Source organism: Mus caroli, unplaced genomic scaffold (genome assembly GCF_978045245.1).
Source record: "Mus caroli unplaced genomic scaffold, Mus_caroli_1 scaffold_4, whole genome shotgun sequence".
NCBI lineage: Eukaryota > Metazoa > Chordata > Mammalia > Rodentia > Muridae > Mus > Mus caroli.
In genome coordinates, this window is record NW_028227259.1 from 144856507 (window position 1) to 144878444 (window position 21938).

Consider the following 21938-nt stretch of genomic DNA (forward strand, 5'->3'; position numbering starts at 1 on the left):
CTGTGTAGCCCTGGCCGTCCTGGAACCCACTCTGTAGACCAGGCTGGCCTCGAACTCAGAAATCTGCCTGCCTCTGCCTCCCAAGTGCTGGGATTAAAGGCGTGCGCCACCACTGCCCGGCTGCCTCTTTTTTTTTCTTTTTTTTTTTTTTTAAGCAAAGCAAAGGTCTTCTAACTTGTCCTAGGACCTCAATGGTCTCCACAGCCCAGACAGTCTAGGAAGTGTTCCAAGGCTAACCCGCTATGCTGCATCCTCAACACCACCTCTGGAGCAGCACTGGAGTACCCAAGAGCCAGTACCCACACCACTGTCCCTCTTGCCTGTGCCTGGCCACACACCATCCAGCCCTCTGGTCCCCAACGGTTCAGTGTCACAGGCCCCTCTGGCCACCTGTGGTCAACTTCTGCCACATGGGTGGTGAAGCTGCAACCCTTGCATCTGTTCCCACTGTGCAACAGGCCTACCTATACTGCACCTGTCACTATGGCTCTCAACAAGGTAGCACAGGAACCTAGTGACAAGTCACTGAACAAACTAAATATAAAACCAGGACCAAAACAATTGATCAGGACCCTTCATAGAGCCCAGCTCCATCCAGCTAGAGTCAAATAGTGGGAACAAAGAGACAGAGAAGACCAACTGGTCAACCTCTATGCACAAGGGAATTGGGAGAGGTAAGAAGGTTGGACTCGGGCCTAGGGAGAAGGCTCAACAACTAACAATACTTGCTGCTCTTCCAGAGGACCCAAATTCAGTTCCTAGCATCTGGTTAGGCAGCTAGCATCTTAACTCCAATTCCAGGCCTCTTCTGGTCTCTGCAGACACCCATATCCACACATATAAAAATAAAAATTGATCTTTAAGCAAATAAGTCCAAAAGACAACAGAGCCAGGTAAAGCAGTGCCAGAGGCACAAGGAGCACAGCCTACTGCCTTGATGCTCTCACACACACACACACACACACACACACACACACACACACAGGGAGACAACTGACACAGTCTCCTTCCTGGGACTGGCTATCACAGTAAAGGCAACAGGAAACCAAGGAAGGGAGGTCTCGGCGGCACCACCTCTCCAGCAACACTCACCAAAATAAACGAGGCTGAACTTAAATCAGAGCCCTGGTGATCTCGCTCGGCCATGCTTAGCTGTGCAGACTCGCACAGGATCTCCACCCCCAACTCTACTTCATGGAGCACTCGCTCTCAAACTCATAGTGTCTCATCTTGGCCTCTGTGGCTGGGCTCACACCTCTCTAAGCCTAGATTGCAGTCCTCTGTGTTAGCCTTTTCCCATGGATTTCTAGTGGGTCATCATCACTGGGGCACTTGAGCGCTCACTGTGGCCTCCAAGGAGCCAGCACAGGGCTTGGCATCCACAAGGCAATCAGCATGCCTCCTCATATGCCACCGAGCACACATCTAGGCAGGAAGCACCTACCTTAATCTTCTGCTCATGCTCAGCTCTCTCGTCTTGACTGGTCTGCAGCTCCTGGATCTTCTGATTTGCCTCTTGCCATTTCCTGTGAGAGAAGTACATGTAAGGCCAGTCCATAATGCCACTTCAACCTTACCCCCAGCATGGACACACACACATGGACACACACACACACACACACACACACCTTATCCAGGGAACCTCAAGTCCTGAGCCAACCTCTAAGATTGTGACATTGTCTGATGGGGCTACAAAGGAGCCCAGGCTACCTGTGGCACGACCTAGTTCTTTGTCCACCACTCAATCCACAGTGTCTGCTAGTCTGGCGTCACAGCAAGCATCAGAGGCCACCCAGGCCTGCCCACACTAAGGGTACAATCCTAAGGCAATGCCTGCCCTAGGGTAAGGGCCAGACCTTCAGGGCAGAATCCAAAGGCTCCTGACTGCCACCCACTAGCTACCACATATCTGTGTCCTCTGTGACCTAGAACGGCTTGCCCAAGCACAGCAGCCCACGCCCTCAAAACCTAGCGTAGCTTCGTCCCTCTGTGGAAGCCAGCCCCAGGAAGAAGGGAACGAGGCTGTCACCGTCTTATTCTGACACACACTTCCCAAGTCCAGAGGCCTCGCTGTGTTCTCCATGCAGCCTTTGGACTGTCTTAGCGACTGGCCAGGCTCTCACCGCTGCTGCAGCTCCAGCTGCTCCTTCAGCTCCTGCTTCTCAGACTCCAGCCGCTTGACCTGTACCTTCTGGTCCATGGCACTCAACTGCAGCTCCGAGACACGCCCCTTCAATGAACTAATCATCTGGAAGTTAAGAAAACAAAACTGGCTGCTCAGTGAGGCCCCATCTGCATGCAGACAATGAACCAAAAGTACCCAAGCACAGCTCTCCCTCACAGAAACCAAAGAGAAAGGAAGGGCAGTGCGCCTCCGTATGCTATGCAGGACAGAACAGAGCCCACTGTCCTGGAAGCATGTCATGAGTAGACAACACTGTCTCTCATGAGCATCCCGGCTCAATGCCTGCCTTGTGCTCCACACTACTGACACAGATGAGGGTCAGAGCCTCTAGGGAAGCTGGTCCTGGCTACGTCTGATACTCTAAAGTCTATTAGCCTCCATACAGGGTACCACATCCAGCACCCTGGACCCCACATGTCTACTTCAGCATTTTCCACACCTTGGACCTCCATCACACTCCAAGCCTCCATAGCGCCTGAATGTCAACATTCCAACATAACATAACCCGGGATGGAAAGACAGCAAGGTCCTGGCCAAGATGTAGGTCATCGTCAGAACTTAGCTTCAGAGCTCAGCTGGTGAAGCAGGCCTGTTAAGACAGCTACTTGGGAGACTGAAGCAGGTGAGTTCAAAGTTTAATTGCCATGAAGGCTACAGAGTGGGTTCAAAGCCAATCTGGGCAGCTTACTGAGAACCTACCTCAAAATAGGAAAAGGTCAAAAGAAGGTAAAGCACCAGGCCCACATCTCCAACCCTGGCGCTCAGAGGCAGAGGCAGGAGGACCATATGAGTCTAAGCCAGCCAGCGCTCTAGAGTAAGATCTTGTCTTAAAAAATAAATGAATAGCCGGGCATGGTGGTGCACGCCTTTAATCCTAGCACTTGGGAGGCAGAGGCAGGCGGATTCTGAGTTTGAGGCCAGCCTGGTCTACAGAGTGAGTTGCAGGACAGCCAGGGCTACACAGAGAAACCCTGTCTCGAAAAACCCTAAATAAATGAATGAATGAATGAATGAATGTTGAAAACAGATATATATATAAGTTGAAAACAGAGATAGGGCCCAGTTGTTAAGAGCACATACTACTCTTCCAGTGCACCCGGATTCAGTTCCCAACACTCACACCGAGTGGCACACCTGTCTATAATGCCAGCTCTGGGGAATACAATGCCCCCAGCACCCAGCTTCCATGAGCACCTATATTCACATGCATAAACCTAACAAACTCACTGCTTCCCCACGAGTGTCTTTTGTCCCTTACAGGGGAAGAGCAGACCACACCCTAGGGAGAAAAGTCTCTCTATATAGCTAGTTTGAGGCCAGCCTGAACTACATAAATCCCTGACATGAAAAAAAGAAAAACAGAAAGAAAGAAAAAAATGAAAAAAAGAAAGAAAGGAAGGGGGAGACAGGCAGACAATCACCAGGGCTGGTGGGACAGCTCAACTGCAAAGCACTGGCCACTCAGAAAGGACTCACATAAAGCAGGGGGAAAGCCAACTTCACAGTCGGCCTCTGAGCTCCACATTGGCACCACACACACACAAGTCATGCTAGCATGAATAAACTTAAAAGAAGCAAAATGAAAAAAAGAGCATGTTCAAACCAGATTACAGGGCGCAGACCTTTAATCCTAACCCCTGGGAGCCTGAGGCTAGAGGGATGCAAGTCTAAGGTTGACTTAAAGGGTAAGTCTGAGGACAGCATGGGCCACACAGTAAGAACCTGTCTCAAAAAAATAAATAAATAAACAGGGCTGGAGAGATGGCTCAGCAGTTAAGAGCACCGACTGCTCTTCCGGAGGTCATGAGTTCAATTCCCAGCAACCACATGGTGGCTCACAACTATCTGTAATGAGATCTGATGCCCTCTTCTAGTGTCTGAAGACAGCTACAGTGTACTTATATATAATGAATAGAATCTTTAAAAAAATAATAAACAGGGGCTGGAGAGATGGCTCAGTGGGTAAGAGCACCCGACTGCTCTTCCGAAGGTCCAGAGTTCTAATCCCAGCAACCACATGGTGGCTCACAACCATTCGTAATGAGATCTGGCGCCCTCTTCTGGAGTGTCTGAAGACAGCTACAGTGTACTTACATGTAATAAATAAATAAATCTTTAAAAAAAAAATAATAAACAAAAACAAAAATCAAGGGCCTGGAGATCTGGCTCGGGTTAAACACACTGTCCACTTTTTCAGATTCATTTCTCAGCACCCACAAAGTAGCCAGGGGACCTAATGCCTTCTTCCAGCCTCTGTGGCAACAGGAATGTATATAGTATACTTAGATACAAGCAAGCAAAACACTCATTCATATAAAATAAAATGAAATACAGCTTGTTTTTATATCAGGAAACTGGGGAAAGGCTCCCTCAGGAAAGTGCTTGTTGCACAAACACGAGGCGTCGAGCTCAGATCCCAGCACCGTGTGATAAGCTAAGGACGTCAGCTAGCTCTGTCAGCTTGACAAAAGGGACAGTCATCTTGGATAAGGGAACATCAACTGACAAAATGCTCCACCAGACTAACCTGAGGGGAAGTCTAAGGGGCATTTTTGTGATTGGTGATTGGTAAGGAGTGGCCTGACTCACTTGCGGTGGTGCCACCCTGGGCAGACGAGCCTGGGTGCTACAAGGCAGGTTGAGTAAGCCATGAGGAACAAACAGGGTGTAAGCTGTGTCCCTCCACAGCCCCTGCTTCAGCTCTTGCCTCTAGGCTTCTGCCTTGAGCCCTTGCCCTAACTTCTCTCCACCACAGACAGTAAGCTATCAAGTTGAAAAAAACCACTCCTGCCTCCCAAGCTGCATGGTCATGGTGTATTGTCACAGCAATAGAAACCCTGACTGGGACACTAGGTGTGGTGCCACACACCTGCAACCCCAGCACTAAGGAAGCAGACAAGAGACTCCTGGAATTAATCAAGTCAGAAGACAGCTCCAGGTCTATAAGAGACCCCCATATCACAAATAAGGTGGGCAGGGACTGAAAAAGACCTTCAACTTCAATGCCTGCTCTCCAAGTGTGTGCAATGTGTGTGCACCTGCATGCAGCATGCATACTTACAAGAACACACACACACATAAATAAAAATCATCTACAGTGAGTACCACCCTTTGGAGGTCTCTGCATTCAGTAGTGCACACAGGTACCAGACACTATAACAGGGACAGCCTGCCCTGATGAAGGACAAATACCATGGGGAAGGTGTGCAAATCCACAAGTGAGCAGATGAACGGCAGAACTGCAGGCGGGGGTTGGGGGTGGCGGAATATGAATTGGGGCACATGACATGGAAGAGCTTCCCTAAGGAAGGGCCACTGGGCCTCTCCTACTAATCACTGAGGGGTATGCAAAGGCCTCCTCTACTGTAGAAGGGCCAAGGACCAGGGCCAGGCCTGTGCCCATGTGAAGCGAGAGCCCACTCGTCTGGAAACAGATCACAGCTCCTCTCCTGCCAAGACTTGCTTCGGAAGACAGATGCGCCAACAACCTTAACATGCTCCCCAGCGCTACAGAGGCAAAAATAGCCCGCAGCCCGCTCCAAGGATCTATCAAGTGGAGAAGGTGTGGGGACAGAATACCAATGACGCCATGCGGCTGGCCCTTGGCGCTCTCAGCTGCCCCCTTCCGGCACCTGTGATCTTGAACACCACAGAAGCGGGTAGGAGGCCTAGGGGTGGGGTGGGGGGGGGGGCAGACTCTCTCCAAACCCTCACTCAGGCAACCTCCAAACACACCAGCACCAGCTTCCCTGGACTGTGCTGCACCTGCGCCCTGCTTCAAAGGTTGTCTCTGATGCTAACAGAACTCACTGCTAATCAAAGACATGCAAATCCACAGGCACAGTCTTACATCTTCTGCGGAAGAAAGGAAACAGGACTTACAGAGCATTCCCTATCCATGACAGACAAGATGACAGGGACACCAATACCTCAGTCACAGTGGCTGGTAACACAGCCCAGCAGGTGACAGGAGCAGCCAGGGAGCTGCCCGAGGCCTGTCGTCCTGCACCGTTTACCCAAATGAAGCAACACTGGGGAAACCAATGGGTACACACAGGAAGCCATGTACCAAAAATGTATGAGGACACAAAATCAATGTCTGGACAGTTATGAAATTCTCATTTACAAAGACCAATGTCAGAAACTTGGAGCAGTTCACTCTTGTCATCCCAGGACTGGAGGGACTGAGGTAGGTGGACCGCCTCAAGCTCCAATTCAGCCTGGGCTACAACCTGAGACCTTGCCTCACACCAACCAAACAATACCTATGCTCAGCATACTCACTGACCCTGTAGGATGGAAAAATCAGTGTTTTCACTATGATCACAGCCCAAAAATGAAGTCACTCCCTATGGATGTATTTAAAATGAACGGGCGAAGCTGGGCATGGTGACACACACTTTTAATCCCAGCACTCGGGAGACAGAGGCTGGCCCATCTCTGACATGAGTTCAACACCAGCCTGGTCCACAAAGAGAGCCTAGTCTTCATGGGAACCTGCACTAACATGCACATATCCATATGCTTATGTATAATTAAAAATAAAAACAATGGGCTGGAGAGTAGCGGTTAAGAGCACTGACTGCTCTTCCAGAGGTCATGAGTTCAAATCCCAGCAACCACATGGTGGCTCACAACCATCTGTAATGGGATCTGACGCCCTCTTCTGGAGTGTCTGAAGACAGCTACAGTGTACTTGTATATAATAAGTAAATCTTTAAAATAAAAATAAAATAAAACAAAAACAAGGTGATGGCACCTGAGGAAAACCAGCCAAGGTTGGTCTCTGGCCACACACACACACACTCACACACACATATAACGTGCCTACCCACATGTGGGCATGCTCACACACATCTTGCCTTGCTGTCACCATGTTGAATTACGGGTACATGCACTCTTCTTAGAAAACAACCATCTGTACCAGGGTGAGTCTAGGTCCCCGGCATGGGCTGGCGCTCACCTCCCTGGCCGAAGCCAGGCTGTCCTCCTGTTCCCGCAGCTGCTGACTGACAGCATCCAGGTTCTGCTTGCACAGCCTGTGGCGCTCCAGCTGCTCCCGCATCTTCTCTTCTGCTGTGGCCTCACACTCCTGGAGCTGTCGAATGCGTGCCAGGAGCTCCTGGTTGCGATCCACCTCGCGCTGTGGAGAAGGAAGAGCATGGTCAGGGAGTATAGTGCACAGAGGAGCCAGGTAGGCCTATCAATCACAAAGGACAGACGCATGAGCATGCAGGAGCCCCGGATATCAGGGCTCCTGATGCAGCAGCATGGGGACTCCCACTCTGAGGGAATTGGCATGGACCGCACTACACACTCGTCACTCGTCACACTGTCTGCTCACCGCCACCCTCCTTGCAAGAGAAGATAAAGCATGGAAAATCTACACTTCAGACTTGACCTTGGAATGAGGCGAAGCTTCTGCAGCGCCAGCAGATCTTGTCTGGCCATGCTCAGGCTGTCATTAAAATGCGTTCAGACTCCCCACGGAGAAGAGGACTACAGTTAGGAAAGGGACACGGAAGGCAGCTGCAGGCAGGGCCATTACTGTCCTGAGTGCCTATCACACACACCTTCAGGGCCAGCACACTAATCCCCAGGACAGCACTAAGGTCCAGTCACACCGTGACTACCATTACTATGTCGGCCTCCTTGGACTTCCCCAGATGAGTCTGGGCAGGACAGGACTGAGAACAGTCACTCTCTGTCCTCAGCAGACACCACCTACCCAAGCTCCTACTCAGAGCTTCCAAGAACCTCAACAGCCAATCCTACTCTAGGAGAGTAGATGTCACCTGTGTCTAAAACAGTGCTGCAGCTCCTAACCAATGAAGAAGGAAGACTGAACCACACCTTGAAAGGACCCAAGGACCCAAGAGAACAGCAACTGCAAGCGCAGCCTTAAAACAGCAGGAAGTGGAGAAGCTAGAGAAAGTACCCAAGGAGTTAAAGGGATCTGCAACCCTATAGGGGGAACAACATGATGAACTAACCAGAACCCCGGAGCTCTTGTCTCTAGCTGCATATGTATCGAAAGATGGCCTAGTCGGCCATCACTGGAAAGAGAGGCCCATTGGACTTACAAACTTTATATGCCCCAATACAGGGGAATGCCAGGGCCAAAAGAATGGGAATAGGTGGATAGGGAAGGGGGGGGGGGGGTATGGGGGACTTTTGGGATAGCATTGGAAATGTAATTGAGGAAAATACGTAATAAAAAATATTAAAAATTAAAAAAAAAAGAAAGATTCTGAACCTCAGACCATAAAAAAAAAAAAAACAGCAGGAAGACCCCTCTACAAGTCAGAGAGGCCTGCTCTGTGACCGAGGGGCGGGGGGGGGGGGGGATGTATCAGAGTACTGGGGAGCCAGAGAGCACTCTACTGGGACTGCCAGCATGCTAGCACAATACAGGAAGGAGACTGTTCAGGCAGGTCTTCTGACCTTTCGCCTCACCCCAAGTAGCTATTTCAAGGTGGAAGGGGCACCTGACCTGTCTAATCTACCCACCATCACTTGAGCTACACCAGAAAAGCCACTGTAAATGTCAAGACTCCAAGGGACAGTCTGACATCTCCAGCACCTCACAGCTCACCCCACCCCTTAGAGCATATCTGAGCAGAACAGAGAAGGACAAGCCTCTGAGAGGCAGAAGGGCCAAGCCTCACTTTCTCTCATCATAGCGGTGCCTGCTTCCCTCGCTCACTGAAGTGTCCTCCATGCCCATGAGGCCACATCAGCCCTGCACACTGGAGATGCACAGCAGCAGACAAGCTCTGCCTAAGAGGCAGGACCAGGTCACCAGCACAGGACATAGGCCAGAGTGCCACAGATCTACTCGTTACAGTTAATTTTGAATGTCAAATAGCGAGATTTTGACTGTCCTAGAAGACACACCCTCAGGGATGTCTATGAAGATGTTTCCACAGAGCTTTACCTGAGGAAGAAAGACCCACCCTGAAACAGGCAGTCTGGTCCCAGTCTGGGTCTCAGACTAAATAAAAAGAAAAAAGTGCTGAGCCCCAGCATCCACCTCCTCTACTTCCTGACTGTGGATGCGATATGACCAGCCGCCTCAGGATCCTGCTGCCGTGCCTTCCCTGACATGACAGACTGCACCCTTGTGAGCCAGAATAAGCCATTCCTAACTTTACCTTTGTCTGGTATTCTGTCACAGCAACGAGGGAAGGGAGGGGAGGGGAGGGGAGGGGAGGGGAGGGGAGGGGAGGGGAGGGAGAAAGGCAGGCAGGCAGAACCCTAACAGGGAGACAAGTTGGGACAGTACACTAGGGCCAGCACTCTACAACCCAGACTTAAATCTGCCCAACCAGCAGCACACCAGGGAAGAGGCCAGCCATTCTCAAAAGGACAGGAAAAATTATGATAGGCACATCAGACAAGAACAGGGGAGATGGCGTCACGGGGAAGGAAGGAAGGTTACAAACTTTTGAGGTCTGATGCACAGCCTAAGTCACAGTGACACTCGCATTCCCATCAGAGTCCTAGAAAGCGCCAGCAAAGCCAGTAATGAATCTGAAGCAAGGGCTGGGACGATGGCTCCGTCAGTAGTGCTTGCTGTGCAAGCCTGAGGACCTCAGGTTCATCCCCAGAACCCATGTAAAAAGTGAAGAGAATAATGGAGTGTGCATCTCATCTCAACTGTGGGAGGCAGAGAAAGGGGGATCCCTAAGGCTCACTGGCCTACACCATATGAGAGTCCCTGTCTCCAAGGAGATAGGTGGCATTCCTAAGGATGACACCAAGGTTGCCCTATGCCCTTTGCACGTACATCCACACCAACACACACATAAATAGTGAATTATAGTTTCCTGCACTGTATGTCCCCAAGTCCCAGGGTTGCACCACGGAGTTGCCCAGGACCATTACAAACTGAGGCTCTGGTAGAATACAACATAGACCCCAAGACTCTCTGCAAGCCTGAGATTTCCTGAGCCTGTCACCCCACCCCTACCCCAGCACCTAATATTTCTTCCAGAGCTCTACAATTCTTCTGAAGCAAATAGGAAACAGGCCAATCAGAGGCAAGTCTGCCCACACCACAGGATCACTGAGCAAACGACACAGCAAAGAGCCCTCTCTGCAGACATCCCCATAGCAGGCCACCCTTCTCCAACCTGCTAGTGTTAGGTGGCCACAGAAGAATGCCTGGGGTCTCTGACCACAGCAGCTGGGTCCCAGTTTGGTGGTCTGACAAGTGTGGCACACAGCCCTCTGCCCCCTGAGCTGGACTCACCTCGTAGTTCCTGGCATTGGTGCTGGCTGCTCTCTCCAGCTCCACTCGGGCTCTCTTGTGGCTCAGCTCCATCTGCATCTTCTCCCGCTCCACTTGGATGAGGTAGGACTTTGAGCGGATCTGCTCTGCTCTTTCCTCCAGCTGAGCAGTTGGTACCCAAAGAGAAAAGAGAGGGTTCAGTAGCCATGTCAAATAAGGCAAGTGACAACCTGCAAGGCCAGCATGCGGGAGGCTGAGGCAGGAGGACTGCTGCATAGCAAGACCCTGTCTCAAAAAACAAAGGAAGGGAGGAAGAATGGAAGGAAGAAGGTAGGTAGGTGGGTGAATGTCTGAACTCTGTGCGCACTGCCCAAGCACCTGTTTCAGCAAGGCATTGTCAAAAGCTTGAGTTCCTACTTGGAAATGTGTGGGAGGCAGCAAGAAATATGAAAAGGAACCGGGTGCAATGTGCTAATTGTCAACATGACAGGATCTATTGTGAGCTGGGAGATGGGCCTCTGAGCATGTCCGTGGAGCATCTTGAATTGAAGCGGGAAGACTTGCCCCTGCAGACTGTACCACTCCCTGTCTGGGATGCTAGACTGTGTAAGTGGAGAGCAGGCTGAGCAGCAGCATACACTCTCATCCCTCTCTCCCTGGTGTGGATGGGATGTGACCAGCTGCTTCCAGACCCTGCTGCCTTGGCCTCTCTACCCTTGAGTGTCAGCGGAATAAACCCTTTCTTCCTTCAGCTGCTCTTGTCAGGAAACCTTATCATAGCAAAAGAAAAAATGCCTAAGACACCGCATGAGAGTGAGGACCTAAGCTCAGATCCTCATCACCCACACAAAAGAAAGACCCACAGACCTGGCATGATGGTGGAGACCTTTAATCTCAGCACCTAGGAGGCAGAGGCAGGTGGATCTTGAGTTCCAGGACAGCTATATAATAGAGATGCTGTCTCTAAAAACAAACAAAAAATAGGAAGAAAGAGAAAGCCAGGTGAAGCTGTGGGCATCTGTAATCCCAGCACTAGAAAGGTGGAGGTAAGGAGCTGAGGGCTCACTAGCCCAGGCAGCCCAGCTGAACTGGCAAGCTCCAAAGCTCCAGGTTCAGCGAAAGACCCCATCTCAAAATAGCAGAGAGCAATGGAGAAAGACATACAATGCCAACCTCTGGCCTCCATATGTGCACACATGAAGGGCAAGAAGAAAAAGGAAGATAGATGGCTTGGAAAGTGACACAGTGTGAGCTTGTTCTAAGCTTGTTCTTGGGTGTATTTGTTTCCCCATAGCTTGTGTTACTGGGAGCTTGAGCCTGCATTTCTGCACAACCCAGGACAACACCTGGAAAGCCTCACTCTGGAAACCCCACTGAGGGAGGACAGAGGTCCACTTCCCTGCTGAGATGTCAACCAGGGATGATTGTGGCCATGTCCCTTACTGTGGCCTCTCTCTCTCCTGCTTTGAGTTTGAGGCTTGGACCCAGGCACACACACACACACCGCCTTGTGGTGTGTGTGTGTGTGTGTGTGTGTGTGTGTGTATGTGTGTGTGTGTGTGTGTGTGTGTGTGTGTCTTCCCCAGAGGATGGAACCCTGAACCTGCCTCACACATGGGAGGCAAGGACTCTCCCACTGAGCCACACCAGCCTGTTGTTGTAGTTGCTGTTTAGAGACATGGTTTCACCAAGTTGCCGAGGCAAGCCTTGAATTTGGGATCCTCCAAAGTAGCTGAAGTAGCTGGAATAGCTGGAGTAGCTTAAGTTACAGGAGCTGAGTTGAAGGCAAGTACCACCACCATCAGCTGACTTACAGTCTTTCAAAACTAGGGTTGGCCTCAAACTTGCCATGTAGTCATGAATGGCCTTGAACTCCTGATCATCTTGTCTCTACCCTTGTCTCTATGGGTAGTTGGGTGATAGGCTTGTGCCACCATACCATGAATAACTTTTAGTTTTTATATATATATATATATATATATTTTTTTTTTTTGGAGACAAGGTCTCACTCTGTAGTTCTGGCAAGTTCTAGAACTTGCTGGGATGCTCCTGCCTCGATTCCCAAGTTCTGGGATGACAGGCTTGCACCTCCAAGCCCACAAACTCTGTCACTGAGTCAATCCAGAGACTCCCCTGATCAGAAGGCTGGCTACAGACCTGGCACACCTGCTCAGTCCACTACAACACTTAGCTAATGCCTAGACAAGCAGAAGACAGACAACAGTGTCTGCTGGGAGTCCAGAACTGGGGAGCCAAAAACCTCAACTGCCAGAGGGGTGCCTAAGCAAGAGTCAGTCAGTCTCAAAGAACCCTAGAGGAAGTGCCACTCACTGTCCTGGAGTGACATGGGACTGTCCACGGGAGCCTTATGCCCCACTCCACAGCACACCCTGCGTGCTCACAGATCCTCAGGACACACTCACTCACTAAAGCAACATTTTGTCTAGACACATCCTACGAGCACTCATACACACTTTAAACCCAGAATTTCAGACTCAGGCAGTGGCTCCCGAGAGAGGGAAATGTTGTGACTCTGAAACACTCCAGTTGCCACTAAGAGGTGTATATGCAACTGACACCTAATGGGTAGATGCCAGGGCTCCTGCTACGGATCCCACACACCACAAACTACCCAGCCTGCTATGCCTGATGCCAAGCCTTCTCCATCCCTCCACCCGTGCATCTGGGGTATATATGCACTTGTGGTATATGTATGTGTTCACACGGGTGGGCATGTACACCTGGAGGTTGGAAGTCAATCTGGGCATTTTCCTTGGTCACCCCCACCTTATTTTCTTAAGGTCCTCACTGGACGCAGAGCTCATCCACTCCACTAGACTGACCAGTGAGCTCCAGGGTCCTCCTGTCTGCACTTGCTGCCCTCTCTGAGAAATGGGCTTCAGACATGCGATCATACCAGATGTTTACAAGGGAGCTGGGGATCTGAACTCAGGTCCTCATGTTTGCAAAGCCAGCACGTCACCCAGAGTCATCTCCCTAGCCCAAAGTGCTGCCCTTGTTCTCATTTCCACACCTGCCTGCTGATGGAGGGTGAAGTCCCTTCACAGTCCATGTCTGGCTTCAGTGGCACAGTCCTGCTATGGAGCCTAGCTGACCGCAAACTCACAACACCTCTGCCTCTTATCTCCCAAGGTATACCACACCCAGTTCTGTCCTAGGTCTCAGCAGGCTGAAGCTTTTGCAGAAGAGACACCCAGCCGGGGGAACAGCACCACAGAGCACCCAGGGACCTCAGACAGCCTGTTCCACATCTTCCTCCTACTGAACCACAAGCCCGAGCCACCATGAAATGCATTTCTTCAGGTGGGTGGGAGTGTGTGCCTGTCACCTCAGGCTGAGGCATGAGGATGGGTCATAGGTACCAGGCCAGCCTAGGACACAGTAATTTCAAGGCTAACCTGAACAATTTAATGAAACTGGTCTCAAAATAAAGAGTAAGGATGGTGCTGGAGACGCACTACAGGCATGGAGGGCTGCCTCCTGTACCCAAGGCCCATGGTTCAGTTGTGGAAAGGAGGGAGGGAGGAAGGGAGGGAGGGAGGGAGGGAGGGAGAGGAAGGGATGGCTTTGGTTTTTCAAGAGGGAGTATTTTTTAAGAACACAGTAACCCCTTCTTATCTCCTTAGCACTCAGACACAACTACCATCTATTGGCAACATCGCTTCAGAAAATAGTGGCTTCAAGCCGAGGATACAGGAGCTGGAGAGATGGCTCAGTAGTGAAGGAACTTGCTGCTATTAGAGAGGAGCCAGGAATGATATAGACATACATGTAGGCAGGCAGGCAAAACACTAACTCAAATAAAGTAAAACAAATCTAAAAACATTTTTTCAAATAAAATAAAACTGAAGATGAACCTCAGAGGGAGAGTGCAGTGCAGCAAGTGCAGAGCCCTGGGTTCAATACCCAGTGTTACCAAGAAACGGGTGGCGGAGAGGATGACGTAACAAGAAGAGACTGTCATAAAAGACCTACTCACAAGATGAAAGACAATGCTTGCCACCAAAAAGCTGAGTGTGGGTAGTGCTGGGACAGTCAACAAACGAATGTCTCACAGGCACTGTCCAGTCTGCTGGGCGGTGCGTGAGCATCACTAGGGCTCCCAGAGCCAGTGAAGCTCCCGCCTCATCACAGAGCAACCGCAGCAGGGCAGACAAGGGACAGGAAAGAGTGAGCAAAGACGCCTGGGGCATCGTGCATGCACGGTCACTTGTGTGCCAAGAGGACCAGGCAAGGCAATTGCTCTCCTCGGCCCACAGCCCTAACCCCATCTGCAGCTACGGCTGCCACTTCTGGGAAACCCTTCATTCGGGAGCCCTGGCCTCTCTGGAACTATATCCCTAGGAACATACCAGGAATTAGAATAGAGTGAAATAAGACCACAAATCACAGTAACCGTCTGCCCGGCCCTGGTCTCTAGCTACTGCTCAAGTTGATAAATGCCTCCAGGAGTCCACAGGACATCCATCTGGCCTCCAAGCCAAGTGTATTCCCAGACACCCAGAGGGCCACTCACCTGCATGTGATACTCATACTGCTTCTGTAGGGACCCTGAGGCAGACGTGGACACATCCAGGCCTGATGTTCCCTCCACTCGCTGAGAAATGAAGTTGTTCAGAGATCTCAGGGAGGAGAGGACTGTGGTATTCTCCCCGAGGTCTTCCATGGTCAGCCTCCTTCTAGGAGACAGAGCAAGGGTCAGAGGCAGCCTTCCCATGTGCTGTCTGCTGGCACAGCCCACCCCCTAACACCCTTATGGAGTAAACGATCAGGTTTTCAACATTAACATGAAGTCATACTGCCAGCATTGTGGAGAGGAAATGAGGCCCAAAGCACACCACACAACATGCCTACAATATCAGCAGGTAGAGGCAGGAGGATCAAGGGAGAAGTTCAAGGCCAGCCTCAGCTACGTGCGTACGAGGCTAGCTTGAGCAACATGAGACCCTGCTTGAAAAAAGGGGTGGGGTCTTGACATAGCCATTAATGTCAGTACTCACACAGAGGCAGGAAGAGCTCTGAGCATTCAAGGCCAGCCTGGTCTACACAGTACACAGAAAGTTCCAGGTCAGCCAGGACTGTACAGAAAGATCCCATTCACAAAGTGCTGAGGGAATAAAAAGGGAGCTCATTGCTTAGAATGCTTCCTGGTCTTACAGTTCCCAGCATCTACACCAGGCTAAAAACTGCCTGCAATTCCAGTTCCAGGGCATCCGGCCTCCTGAAGCACGCACACACAGACATGCACACAATCAGAAATAAAAGTAAACTTAGAAGCCAGGTGAGTGAGTTGGCTCAGGGGTAAACTCGATGAAGCCCAATGACTGAGCTCCACCCACGGAGCCCACAGATGGGCAGCACCACTGTCCTTCACTCACGCCAGGGCACCCATGTGCCTACAAGAGAAAGGCTTAAGCTTGAATTCCCAGAAACCTGGACATGGAGGAGAGTGTCTCTAATGCAGGCCCTCCTACTGCAAATTGTAAGATGGAGGCAAAGGATCTTCCAGAGCGCACAGGCCACAGAGCAAGAAATTGTGTCTCTAACAAAATGGAAAACAAGAATCAACAAGTTTCCCTAACCTCCATGGCACACAGATACATACAAAGAGAGACAGACAGACAGAGAGAAAGATCGTGAAACGTTCATACTAGAAATCTTCAGCTCCAGACTACTGACTGAGCATCAGACAGGCAGACAGACATTCCAGGTCCTGAGAGGAGGTGCTCAGAGGCCCAAGGGCACTCCCTACTCCAAAGTCACACTCATGGCAAATGTGGCCTCTGGGGGTCAGAAACAAGCATGAAACAGTCAGACGATTGTGGCCCCAGCAATGCTGTTACCAGCAGTGCTGCCCACTGCCCTCAGCTGGGTCGCACACACAGAGGGTCCTGCAGGTTCCTAGCACCCTCACAAAGCCTCACTTTACTTGCCCATAAACCCACCTGGACTTGTAAAGGAGTCAGAGGGCCAATGCTGGGGGTGCCACTACTGCCTCTCAGGGGAAGACTCCATCTGCTGGCGTTTACACACGCTGGTTCAGTCCACAGCACATGGCCAACCCAGGCTTCTTACATATTGGGAACTTTGGGCCTTAACTCTTTTTAGTATCTTGTTTGTGGGGTTTTGTTTTGTATTAATATAAGCTCTCAGGCCACAAACCTAGTTGGCTTGGAACTCACTATGTAAGATAGGCTGGCCTCAAACTCACAGAGTGCCTAGACTTAAAGGCACGCACCACCATGGTGGGCACCTCTTTTCTTTTTAAGACTTGGTCTTGCTATCCAGCCCAGGCTAGCCTGAGACTGTGTTCAACCTCCAAGAGTCAGGCTGCTCCAGAGCCACATAAAGCATGAGTTCAAGCCTCACCCTTTCAGCAGAACCACCCTTTTGACTCAGATGGGAAGGGTGAGGGACAGACAAGATACCAAGCACTCTGCCTAGTCTGTGAGCTGAGAGTCAGGTGAACACTGTTTTTTGGCCCCCAGCCAAGTCATAGCTGGGAAAACTAAAGGAGGAGTAAAACCTGGTACCACGGGTCTGTCATCCCAGACACTCAGGAGGCATGAGCACAAGTTCAAGGCCCGACTTGGCAACTTAGTGAGACCTGGTCTCAAAAAGGTAGCACACAGTGCATTTGCTCTGCTTGTGTGAAGCCCTCATTACGGCCCAATACCTGGCTGAGCTGGCTGCCTGTTAAGTTAGGGTGTACGGGGTGAAGAAACAAGACAAGGCACAGGCAAGAACAGTAGCATAGGTTTATTAGGAGAGCACCTACGGGAGGATGAGGTGGGGGAGGCTGACAGAGCCCACGGACAACTTCCACGCTGTGGCATTACAGATGGGGCCCAGCAATGGGTATTGAAAACTTAATACCTGCTTTCTGGCATGGAGTGTGACACTGGAGGGAGCAGCTGGTGGTTTGCTGGACGGGAGTGCAGTGAGCCCTTCAGCCCCAACTCCTCTCTATCTCCATGACTTGGGCGTGGCGAGGCATGTCTTTTTTCTGAGCACTGCTCTACATAGTGAATTCTAGGACAACCAAGGTTACGAGAGACCCCCACCTCTACATAAATAAGTAAGTAAGTAAAGTGAGCAAGCTTGAGGCCGGTAGACCAAGAGACAGTTAAACATCTCCAGGGTCGGCCACTGAGAAAGCAGCTAAGGCTCCGATGGCAGGAGGTTCGAGGGCCGTGGCGAGCAGTGAGGAGATCCTTGCACTGTGCATGTAAACATCTGAAGGGCGAGCTTTCAGAGCAGTGCTCTGATGACGCAGGACACAGCTTAAGGGCGAAGGGTTGCTTTTAACAAAATCTTAAATGCTTACTTTTACCAATAGACTCGGGAGCTAGATGCTGGGGTGAAAGCCTGCCAGCTCAAAGGCAGTTCTTCTCCACACCACCTCAAAAACCCTCCCACTGAAATGTCCCTCCCTTCTGCTTCCTGTGCGTCTCTCTATCCCTCCTCCTGGTTTCCCCTTACTCTCTATGATTTTTTTCCTATGTTCACTCCTGGTCACCTGGATGCTTGGTCCACCTCTTGACTTTATTTTATCCTGTTTACAATAAGCAGAAAGCTCTTGGATTAAAGATGTGTGCTAGGGCTGAGCCACACCACAACTAGAAACAGGTTTTTCCAGTAAAGAACACATCTTGGGGGCTAGAGTGGTTAAAAGCACTGACTGCTCTTCCGAAGGTCCTGAGTTCAAATCCCAGCAAACACATGGTGGCTCACAACCACCTGTAATGAGATTCTGACACCCTCTTCTAGTGCGTCTGAAGACAGCTACAGTGTATTTATTTCTAATAATAAATAAATCTTAAAAAAAAAAAAGAACACATCTTGGGGTTCACACTGTGATCAAATATCCTGCATCAGTGAAGTTACAGAGAGAAGATATTCCCAGGGAAGGGAGCCTGAGAATGATAGGGATAGAAATGCCCACTCCCACCCCAGCAGCGGGGAGGACAAGGCTGGGACCTGCATGACAGGTGCATATTAGCCAGAAAGAGGCTATGTGGCTGAGCTGGAGACAGGCAGCAACAGCTCACCATGGGCTTTCTGAAAGAACAGTCAGTGGACAGAGAAGGGCAAACCAAAGGCTCTGGTCAGATCGGAGACTGGGATGGGCCAGGGAAGGAGTCAAGTAAGTGAGGTGGGGACTTACATGCTGACTCACAGGGCTCACATGCGCTGCACTGGCAGGACTGCTGCCCTCCCATGGGCATGGAGGCCAAGCAAAGGGAGAGCAGGGCTCTCACAAGACGCCTGGATAAGGACAACGAGCAGCATCCAGCTATCAGACTGAAGCCAGGAGCTAGAGAACTGAAAAACTGCAGAGTGCAAGACACTCAGGAAATAGGTGTACTGAGGTCCTTGAGAGGCATGCAGTGACAGATGGCATCTAGTCAGGCAGAAAGGCAGAGGACATGGCTGGGATTCTGTGACCCTGGTTGGGTCTCTTCTCGGCTTGGGATCATGGAATCTATGTGGGATGTCTGTAACTTTAATGTCTGTGGGTTACCTAGTGTGGGGCTGGGGAAGTGGCTTAGTGGGTAAAGATGCTTCCCACGAACCCTGCTGACCTGAGTTTGAGTCCCAAAGAGGGAGGAAAGAAATGATTCCCACACTGTGACACCTGACACCCTGGAATTCATACACATGAGGACAACAAAAGCAGATACATCCAGACTAGGCAACATTTTAGCCTTTAACCCACAAACGATTGCCTGGTCCCCCTAGAACAAAGGACTCTGGGACAGGTCCAGAATATTCTGGTAAGTCTAGATAAGTAGACCCAGACTTGCCAGCAACTAACAATACCGCCCCGGGTTCAGAAGCCACGGTGGTGGTAGGCAGAGGACCCCAAGCCTCTTCTATTGAGAGTTGAGTAATCCCATAACCTTTCTCTTGGAGCTCACCTGAGCTGTCCTACAACTTCCAATTAGAGTCAGCCCAAGGGACAGTGAGTGAACCAGTGGGGCTATATGGAAGGAGTCTGCACGTGCCTCAGTAGCTGTCTAAACTCCTCCTTCACAACCCACTGGGGACAGAATGGAGAGGCTGAATATATGTCATGCCAGGTTAGACTGAAGGACCAGGTAAGGTGTTGGAGAGAGTCTTCGGCAAAGAAGTTGTCTTAGTCAGGGTTTCTATTCCTGCACAAACATCATGACCAAGAAGCAAGTTGGGGAGGAGAGAGTTTATTCAGCTTACACCTCCAAACCTCTGTTCATCACTAAAGGAAGTCAGGACTGGTGGAACTCAAGCAGGTCAGGAAGCAGGAGCTGATGCAGAGGCCATGAAGGGATATGACTTACTGGCTTGTTTCCTCTGGCTTGCTCAGCTTGCTTTCTTATAGAACCCAAGACCACCAGCCCAGTATGGCACCACCCACAATGGGCCCTCCCCCCTTGATCACTAATTGAGAAAATGCCCCACAGTGGATCTCACAAAGGCATTTCCTCACCTGAAGCTCCTTTCTCTGTGATAACTCAAGCTGTGTCAAGTTGACACACAAAACCGGCCAGTACAGGAGTCTAAGCATTTCTCAGTCGGAGAAAGGTCCTTGAGAAGAAGAGGAATGTATGTGAGGGGCTGAGGCAAGATCACAAGTCATGGGCCAGCCTGGGTTATACAAAGACCTAAAAATACAGCTAGACCCAATCTCAAAACGGGTGTGTGTGTGGGGGGGGGGGGGGGTAACTTTGCAAAAATTTCTTCTGAATTTCCCACTTACAAGAACCTTGGTGTGCACCCCAATTACACATATGACAAAGCGAAGCTGGTGGCCAGGTGGACAACAGGCACAGTGGGGAGAAGTGGGCCTCTGCTCGCCAAGACCAAGCAGAAGACACCCTTTCTGTCCTCCCTCTTCGGACCAACACAAGAACTCTGCCATTAACACACAAGAATGAAGGGCTGCGGTTTCAGACACCACACAGGTAACTAAAGCACCACCTCAAGCTGTACCCTCTCCACAAGAACCCTGAACTTCCTGATAGCAGACCTTCCAGGACACCAGCTGCTCTGGATGGCTCCTGAGTTAACAGGGACACACACACCTTCTTTCTGGTTTCAGCCAAGGGACAGCCTGGGAACCTAGCACTTGGTGACACAGGTCTGTCATCCCAGGTACTCAGAAGGCTGAGACAAATTCAAGGGCTGGTGGCAAGTTCAAGATCAGCCCGGAAAACTTGGGAAGCCCCATCACAGAATAAAAATTAAGAAGAAAAAGTAAGGATTGGGCTGAGGAGGCAGCAGAGTAGGTGACTGCTTAGCATACACAAAGCCCTAGGTTCAATCGTAAGTAATGCTCAGGGAGAATGGGGACGGAAAACAACTCAATCTGTAAGGGCACTTTAGGGCAAGACAAGACAAGCAAGGTTCCATCTTTAGGACCCATATGGAAGAAGAAGAGAACTAAGCTATCCTCCGACCTCGACAGGAAGTCTAGTATATATGGGCAAAAACACACAAATCAATTAATTAGCCGATCAATGAATTTTTAAAAGGGCTGGGGACATAGCTCAGTGGCAGAATGCATAAGTTCCTTGGTCAATCAACAGTACTGCCAAAAACAAACACACACACACACACACACACACACACACACACACACACACACAGTGGGCCTGACATGCGACTCAGCGCTCACCTGGGCTTGCCACCAAGACCGGTCAACCTGAGTTCGATCCCGGGGACTACAAAATAACCGACTCCAACCCCGGGAGCCCTTCAGCCCACAGCGGGCCACGCTGTCCCCTCTGGCCCCGCCCCCGTCCCGGTCCCGGTCCGCCACCCCAGGCTTTGCAGCGGGACACCGGGGTGGGAGACCGTCCAGAGCGGCCCCGGGAGGGAGACACGGGGGACCCGGCAAAGGGAAGGCGCGCGACAGGACCGACTCGGAATGCATGCGTGTCCGATGGCAGCGGACAGCTCCCTCCCGTGGCCTCGTTACGGTCGGGCAGGGCGCGAGGCGCCTGGGGCGCTCGCAGATCCCGCCACCGGGTCCCTTACCTCAGTTGAGGAGCCGGGTGCTGCAGCAGCCGCTCAGATCTCCCTCCTCTCCGCCGGTGTCTATATATCGCGAGACTTCCGCCGAGGTCTCGCGAGATCTGAGAAAACGGCCCGTAAAGAATTAAATATGTGCTCCACGGGCGTAGCCTGAGGACAAACCGCAGTCCCGCCAGGGGACCCGGAACCAAACTGGGCCCGGCTGCCTGTCCCGCAGGGCGCTCTTCCACTGCCGCGGGGTGCGCCGTAATGTACGGAATAGCACCGCACAGGAGGAAAGGTTTGTTTGTTTTTGTTTTTGAGACAATGTTTCTCTGTGTAGCCTCGAACTCACAAAGATCCACCCGTGCCTGCCTCTGTCTTCCTGGAATTAAAGGCTTGCTGCACAACTGCTGGGCGCGCACGGAAAGCGAACAAAGTTTTGGAAAGTTGCGTTGCCTCTGAATCTTGCCACTTTGTATACACAGGTTGTTTTGTTTGGGC

At 51.0% G+C, this 21938-nt stretch overlaps 1 protein-coding gene across 2 annotated transcripts in view; it reads right to left on the reverse strand.

Moving 5' to 3' along the window:
* Window positions 1-21628, reverse strand: part of Mad1l1 (mitotic arrest deficient 1 like 1) — a 331728-nt gene extending 310100 nt beyond the window's left edge. Inside the window, exons 1-6 of one of the 2 annotated variants that reach the window (XM_021162520.2) lie at window positions 21459-21628; window positions 14956-15118; window positions 10440-10580; window positions 7149-7328; window positions 2124-2248; window positions 1445-1526 (exon numbers count right to left, since the gene is read on the reverse strand). In XM_021162520.2, coding sequence (XP_021018179.1) covers window positions 1445-1526; window positions 2124-2248; window positions 7149-7328; window positions 10440-10580; window positions 14956-15105 — 678 coding nt within the window. In that variant the 5' untranslated portion in view covers window positions 15106-15118; window positions 21459-21628. The remainder of the gene's footprint in view (window positions 1-1444; window positions 1527-2123; window positions 2249-7148; window positions 7329-10439; window positions 10581-14955; window positions 15119-21458) is intronic. The other variant, XM_021162521.2, reaches the window with a different exon arrangement.
* Window positions 21629-21938: the final 310 nt, after the last annotated feature.